General features: G+C 42.6%; 1 protein-coding gene across 4 annotated transcripts; it reads right to left on the bottom strand.

The window, feature by feature from the left end:
- Nucleotides 1-2538: 2538 nt before the first annotated feature.
- LOC121932757 (sesquipedalian-1-like) lies at nucleotides 2539-7045 on the bottom strand. Of its 4 annotated transcripts, none has more exons than XM_042471716.1 (3): nucleotides 6902-7045; nucleotides 4931-5077; nucleotides 2539-3340 (listed from the first exon to the last, which is right to left on the bottom strand). In XM_042471716.1, the coding sequence occupies exons 1-3, from the start codon at nucleotides 6914-6916 to the stop codon at nucleotides 2690-2692; spliced, it is 813 nt and encodes a 270-aa protein (XP_042327650.1). In that variant the 5' UTR covers nucleotides 6917-7045; the 3' UTR covers nucleotides 2539-2689. The 4 variants fall into 4 exon arrangements, with proteins under 4 accessions (XP_042327650.1, XP_042327649.1, XP_042327652.1 ...); XM_042471715.1 differs by having other exon boundaries at nucleotides 6839-7026; XM_042471718.1 differs by lacking the exon at nucleotides 6902-7045 and adding an exon at nucleotides 6651-6720.
- Nucleotides 7046-7051: the final 6 nt, after the last annotated feature.

Below are 7051 nucleotides of genomic sequence, written 5' to 3'. Positions count from 1 at the left end.
GGATGTTTTAATTGGGCTGTCACAGTGCTCAGGCCAATGGAGGGAGAAATGGAAGAGGCTTGTCAACAGTGTGTGATATGGCTGAGGGCATCTTTGTCCACAGATTTGGGTAAGCTTATGAACAAACTTTCCCCGACCTGATGTCCTCCAGTTGCATTGGGCTACCACATTTGGCAAGCACTAGGTTGGGGATGGCTGCTATAAAACGTCATTTGTTAAGAGAGAGCTGTTAGAGTGTTCCATTTGAGCTGGCATATCGGTTCATTTTTATTTGTTTTGTCACACATATGGTTTCTTTGCTCCAAGGAGATTATGGACCATACACTAAGCATTATTTTATTATGTGAGGGAAAGCCTGGCTCATGGTGATCCTGTGAGTGTTGTCTTAAAATGTGGATCTGAACTTTTCTCATATCCACCCACCCACCCGCTGTCTTGCTCTTGTTGGTTTCTATGTCAGTGGATGAAAAAATGTGTGTTTGTTTTATTTGGCTTTGGCCAGTCTTCTGTTGAGCAGCCACAGTACTGCTGAATGTGACATAACATGTTCTTAACCTTTAATCCACAGATATACAATTAAAGCCTTCCAGATGCTAGACTACAACTCCCATCAACTCTGCCAATGGTTAGGAGTACTGGGAGTTGAACATCTGGTCAAAGAACGATCTGGAGAGCTGCAATTCAATACTGCTCACCAGGTATTCAGTATTATTGGATGCCAACAACATGCTCCTAGCTGGTATGATAGAGATAGGATACAGTGGGTTTTTGGTATCTACTCGGGTTTGAGTCTGTGGATACCAGAATCTGTGGCAGCTCAAACTCATATATCCCTTATATAGAATGGCAAAACCAAGGTTTGTTTGGGGGATTTTTTTTGGGGGGGGGGGCATTATTTTCAAGCCATGGATAGTTGAATCTGTGGATATGGAGAGCTAACTGTATAAGGCAATGCAGTCTGGAAACACCTGAAGAAAAGAGAAGCAATTATTTAAAAAAGGGAGAGTACTTCTTTTTATTTTGGCCCTACTGAGACCTTTTGGTGATGATGGAGACAGCCTGCCTCTCTGTAATAATAATAATAATAATAATAATAATAATAATAATAATAATAATAATAATAATAATAATAATACTTTATTCTTATATACCGCTATTCCTTTTTCAAGATCATAGCGGTGTATACGTTAAAAAACAGTATAAAAACAGCAAAAAACAGTGTTAAAACATCAAATAGCAATCTAAAAACAGATAATAAAACATCAACTCATGGGGGGAAAGCTTGATGGAAAAGGAAAGTTTTTAGCATCCTCTTAAATCCATCAAGGGATGAGGCTGTGCGGAGCTTGTCGGGCAGGGTATTCCATAATCTGGGGGCTGAGATTGAAAATGCCCTCTGTGTTGCACTTGGAATAGACAAAATATGTTTCCCACCCGATCTGAGAGTGCGGGGCGGATTGTACGGGGAGAGGCAGTCCTCCAAGAACCCTGGGCCCAAGCCATTTAGGGCTTTATAGGTAATAACCAACACCTTGTATTGCGCTCGGAAGCGAATGGGCAGCAAATGGAGGTCTTTCAATACAGGTGTTATATGACTGGCCCTGGAACATCCAGTGACTAGTCTAGCAGCCATGTTCTGCACCAGTTGTAGCTTCCGAGTTTGGTACAAGGGTTGCCCCATGTAGAGCGCGTTACAGAAGTCCAAGCGAGAGGTTACCAGAGCATGTACCACGGTTTCAAGGTCAGCCCAGCCCAGGTAGGGACGCAGCTGGCGTATCAGCCGAAGCTGAAAACAGGTGCTCCTGACCGTCGCATCCACCTGAGATGTGAGGTGGAGCGACGAGTCCAGGAGCACCCCCAGGCTGCGAACAGAGTCCTTCACAGGGAGCGTGACCCCATTCAGGACAGGTGGAACAATTTCCTTCCCCGGACCAGGAGAACCTATCACCAGTACTTCCGTTTTCTCTGGATTCAAACTGAGTCTGTTTTCCCTCATTTGCTGTGTTGCTGTGTCTGGATGCTGACTACAAACACAGTGATTTCAAACTGAGGGGCCCCATCAAGTTACTGGATTTCACCTTGCAGAAGCTGCACTTAGCATGGTTCCCAGAAATCTCAACTGACATTCTGCTGCAGTGCAGAAGCAGAGGCTGTGACCGGCCAAAGTGGGATGAAGTCACAGCAGGCCTTGGGCACTCTCCTATAAACAATAGTGGGTTTTATTTGCAGTTTTGCCACTTTCACAGGAGTTGTGTCCTTAACCCCAGTAAATGGACAGCCCACTATAACCCAAAAGGTTGTTATTCTAAAAACATCTGGTTGCAAATATTAATATTATAAGAGCAAGAATGAGTCTCGTAACTGTGAGTTGTGTAAAATATGTATTGAGCTTCTAGCAAGGAAGAGTGAGGGGGAATTACATGATTAAATCGAGTATTTCTGAGTAGTGATTTAAATCATGCACTCGCCTAAATTTTCCATTGCCAGAAATGATATTTCTCAGCTAAATCTATAGGCGCGCACACACACACATCTCAAGCTTTCTTTACAATGCAAATTTATTCAAAACATATTTATTTTAAAATGTGTATTGGCTTTACATAGCCTGGCTTTCTGTGTGCCTCTCTTCTCGGACTTCATATAAATTTTAGCTTTGCCTAGAACTTAACATCTGGAACTGTTGATTGCTCTACCCCAAATCTATCAAGCTCTCACCCTCCAGAGCTTTTGGAATGTGTTCTAGCTGCTGCTTTTTTCTCCTCTCTTCCTGCCAGATATGTCTCGCCTTCATTATATTCTCCCCAAATTTCTGATGGAGTTGAGTAAAATCCATGTTGTTGGATTGCTTTTCCAACTTTAGCTTTGAAGGACGTAGGTGAAAGTCCATTTGGTATTTTGAGTGTCTCTCTAATGTAGAACATTCCTGATTCTTCAGCATCTGAAACTGACTCTCTAGCTCGGCAACCAAGGCTCGGAGATACCCAAATCCTGCTGTACTAAGAGCTCGCACCCAGCCTTCCATGGTCTCTTGGTTCTCAGCTGCCATCTTGTAGGAGCGACTACCAGGTAATCCATTTGGGTAGGAAATTTCAAAGGTGTATGGCTCAGATGCAGATTCCTGAAGTTCCACGGTGCAGCCTTCTAGGATAATAAGCTGAGGGGGACTATGGTCTCCATATCGATCCCAATAGAAGAGAAGATTGCCCCGGAGTTCACACCAACGTGGCTGGTAGGAGGCACTGCGAATGCTCTTCTTGTACAGAATACCCTGTCGGTCTGGGCCATGCTCTAAGGGTGAAAGGATGGTGGTGGACACGTGGAGTTTCATGGTGGGTGAGTCCTGAAATAGGGAATGAGATACAAGAGTGAGGAAAACATGTAAGACAACAATGGACTATGGTTACCAGATCCCAGAGTCTGACTAAATCTCCAGATTTCATGGACCATCTCCAGGTGGGAGAGAACGTCTCCAGGTTTTTGGACGGGAGGGTCAGCAACAGGAACTTTCCCTAGAAGCTAGGTTGACTAAACAAGCTATTGTAATTTGGCCATAAAATGGGAAGACAGAACTCAGTTAAAATTATGTCAATGCTTGGTGAGGTGGAGGGTGGTAGAACAAGAGGAAGACCACACATCAGTGGTTCCCAAACTTTGGTCCTCCAGGTGTTCTAGGCTTCAATTCCCATGATTCTTGGCTTTTGATCACAGTGACTGGGGCTTCTATAAGTTGAAGTCCAAAACACCTGGAGGACCAAAGCTTGGGAATCACTGCTCCAGATGGATAGATTCAATCAGGGAAGATGTGACCAATGACCATGAGTCTGTAGGACCTGGGCAGGACTGCTGAGGGTAGAGTAACTTGGAAATCTCCAAGTAGGCGAGGAGAATATCTCCCTAAGTAAATGAGAAGGAATAGTCTCTTCATTTCACCTTGATCTGGGAACAGCTCTTTTAGCTAAGATTTTTCAGTTCCAAACTTGAAAATGTATTCTCTCTGTGTGTGTTCGAATGACAAGGTGTGAGCAGCTGCAGTAGGTATTTCATGCATACTGCTTAATGGCATTACTAGGGTCCATCCCTAGGTCTCAGGCTTTGGTCTGGGAACTTCAGGGCCTGGGATGATCATGAACTGGCAACCATACTATGGACTAGAATTGTAAAGAGGAAGATGAATCAATGGAGGAAGTACAAATTAGTACAGATACATGAAATATTGCAAAAAGAGAAAGCAGGGTAGTGGCATGATGAAAGAAAAATAGGACAGAGGTGAGAGAAATGGAAACAACAGTGAAAATGAAATGAGATCAAAACTAATATGTAAGGGTGGAAAGTAGCAGAAGATCAATAGCTATAGTAGAGAGGGGATCATCCACTTGGAAATTGGATTTTTAAAAACAAATAATAGACAAAAATACTGGAACAATATAAGAACAAAAATGGAAATTACTAAAGATAAGGAATGAACAAACTGACATACAGGCATGAAAGGGCAAGAGTCTTAAACAGATAAATATGAATAAACGTTGGAAGTTTATTCAAAAGGAAGAGTTTTGAATAAGGGAAGAGTTTTGAATATGGGAATTAGGGGTGATGAATCAAGAAAAACACATGGATGATGGGTGTAAGAGTCTTGGAAAATTAAAACATGGAAAAATTCACACACACAGATTGAGAGAAAGAAATAAGAGGAAGGATTTCCTTTCTGGAAGTTGCTGGTTGAGTAAGAGTGAGTATTTTGGGAACACTGTTGAAGTGAGTTAACAACAGCAGAAGCACAGACAATCTTAAGGACATTTGAGACAAGGAATGCCCCTTACCTTCAAGAGCCAAGCGTATCAGGTTTTCCACTTAAGAATTTCCTTCAGGTCACTCTTGCTTCCCCATTGCTCCAGAACAATTTCCCAGGTGAAGAGGCGGAGCTTGAACTCACCTGCCTTTTCCCATCCAGGTAGTTTGAAAAGTCACTTGATCCTGTCTTCCAGGACGGGTGGAGGTAAATGTGATCATCCAGTGTGATCATGTTTTTTTGCCTTGTTCTTTCATGGTTCCTCTCCAAAAGCAGGAAGAACAGGCAGAGCTAGAAAAAAAGGAAGTAAAAAACCCTTAATTAAGTACTGAAACTTAAACTGCAAGTGGTAGTTCTTTCTGGTCCTAAAGAGAGGCATTTCAAGAAGAACAAGTCATTGTGGGAACCAGAAGAAATTGAATCCAGATTATTGCTGGACTCTAAAAAAAGACCAATTTGTTTGAATTTGGTGCATCATATATTCTCTGGATTCTTGTCACAGAAAAACAGATGGGTGGTTGACATGGGCAGGGACATTTCGGGGATGGCATTCCCTGGGGAGATGTTGCAGCACCCCTCCACGCCAACTTTGTGAGATTTTAATGTCTTCAGATTGTAAGCTTCTCCCTCACTTGGTCTTTAGAATATGAGTAAATAGAGTTTCAACTTGAACCACAATAGCTCTCACCCTGGATGAATAATTCTGGAGAACTCAAATGTTTGCACACAATTCTGTGAAGTTTAGATTGGTGTAATAAAGCTCCAAGGCTAGTATGGGTTCAGTATCAGGCTAGTACTGGGAAGATCCGAATTCAAATCCCCACACAGCCATAAGGCTTGCTGGTCGACCTAGGACCATGCATTATATTTAACAGGAATCCATCAGTGATACCTTTATTGGCCAACTGAAATGCACAATATACTTGTTGCAAGGAAGTGTTGTGCATTTCGGTTCACCAACAAAGGTATCACTGATGGATTTTTGTTTGGATTTGTTATGTAAATGGCCAACACAGCTACCCCTGTATGTTTTCTATCTTAGATTTGTGTGAGGCTTGTGGAAAGAAACAGGCACAGTACCTCAATTTGAGCTCCATAAATGAAATTGGATAGAAGTGCAATGATAAATAAGGCTGTTTTAAAATACAGAGACCATAATTAAGTCCAGTATCTTCGGTTCCAAATAGCTAATATGAGCAAAACAGATGGCTTCCCTATTTTAAAATGCAGCTATATTTATTCTTGTACTTCTATTCTACTTTCTATCTGTGGAGCTCAAAGTGAGGTACATGTTTCTTCCTCCACTTCATTTATTCCTCACAGTAGTTAAAGATAATGACTGGCCAAGGATGAGAAGACTGAGTGTAAACTACCTTTTCAATTTAAACTCAGTTTACAGCAACCAAAGTAAGTGAGAACTGAAGTAATGAAGAAAGTGGGAGGAGGAGAGAGAAAGAGAGCCTTTTTAAATGCAGCTGGTTGACCGGGACTGTCCCTGCCAAACTGGCACAGTTGGAGGGTATGGATTTGCACCTGCCTCCATACCTACAACCAGGATGTGCCACCTGCCCACACATCTTCTTTTGCTTTGACATTGGCACTGCCTCCTGTCATGTTTAATCATCCCCAGCCTAACTGAGGAAGAGTTTTCTGTAACTGTAGAAGGGAGAGGTGTCTCTTGTCCTATTTTCAGCTCCCAGAAGCCTCTGCCATGTTGGCCAATACTCTGGGATTCTGGGAGCTGAAGTATAAAATCCATTAAAAAGCACAGTTTGGGGAGCATAACTAGCAATGACAGTGGAGTACTAATCATGACAGTGGAAAAGCCCAGCCTGAGAAATAAAAATACATATTGATAAGGCACCGTAAGAGATAGGAATGAATTGTAGGAGACTGTTGCTATAATATATCAGTGGTCCCCAAACAGCTCCCAGAATCCCAGACTTATTGCCCATCATGGCTGAGGCTTCTGGGAGCTGAAGTCCAAAATCTCTCAAAGGGCACAGTTTGGGGGGGGCACTTTTATTGTGAATATGTATATTTGAAAATTACATTTTGTGGTTGCTTTGACTGGTGCCATTTCCAGTTTTGTGTGTGGTAAAAATAAATACTAACTAAAAATGGGCCCATTTCGCCCCTCAGTGGGAGGTTTCCTCAAGAAAGGAGGGCCAGAGAAGGCCAGAGGCTTCAAGGGCGGCCTGCGCCTTTAAGCTCTGCCCCACTTCCTCCCTCTGTGGCGCTTAGTGCGAGTGAAGCCATGGCCTG

Source organism: Sceloporus undulatus, chromosome 6 (genome assembly GCF_019175285.1).
Source record: "Sceloporus undulatus isolate JIND9_A2432 ecotype Alabama chromosome 6, SceUnd_v1.1, whole genome shotgun sequence".
Taxonomy (NCBI): domain Eukaryota; kingdom Metazoa; phylum Chordata; class Lepidosauria; order Squamata; family Phrynosomatidae; genus Sceloporus; species Sceloporus undulatus.
This window is presented reverse-complemented; position numbering and strand designations above follow the sequence as displayed.

Coding starts and splice junctions, on each gene's coding strand:
- LOC121932757 (XM_042471715.1), bottom strand. CDS start 6,916: ATGGGCCCATTTTTAGTTAGTATTTATTTTTACCACACACAAAACTGG. Junction 5,078..6,838: donor AGTCAAAGCAACCACAAAAT/GTAATTTTCAAA, acceptor CTTTTTTTCTAG/CTCTGCCTGTTCTTCCTGCT. Junction 3,341..4,930: donor ACCTGGATGGGAAAAGGCAG/GTGAGTTCAAGC, acceptor TCCCTATTTCAG/GACTCACCCACCATGAAACT.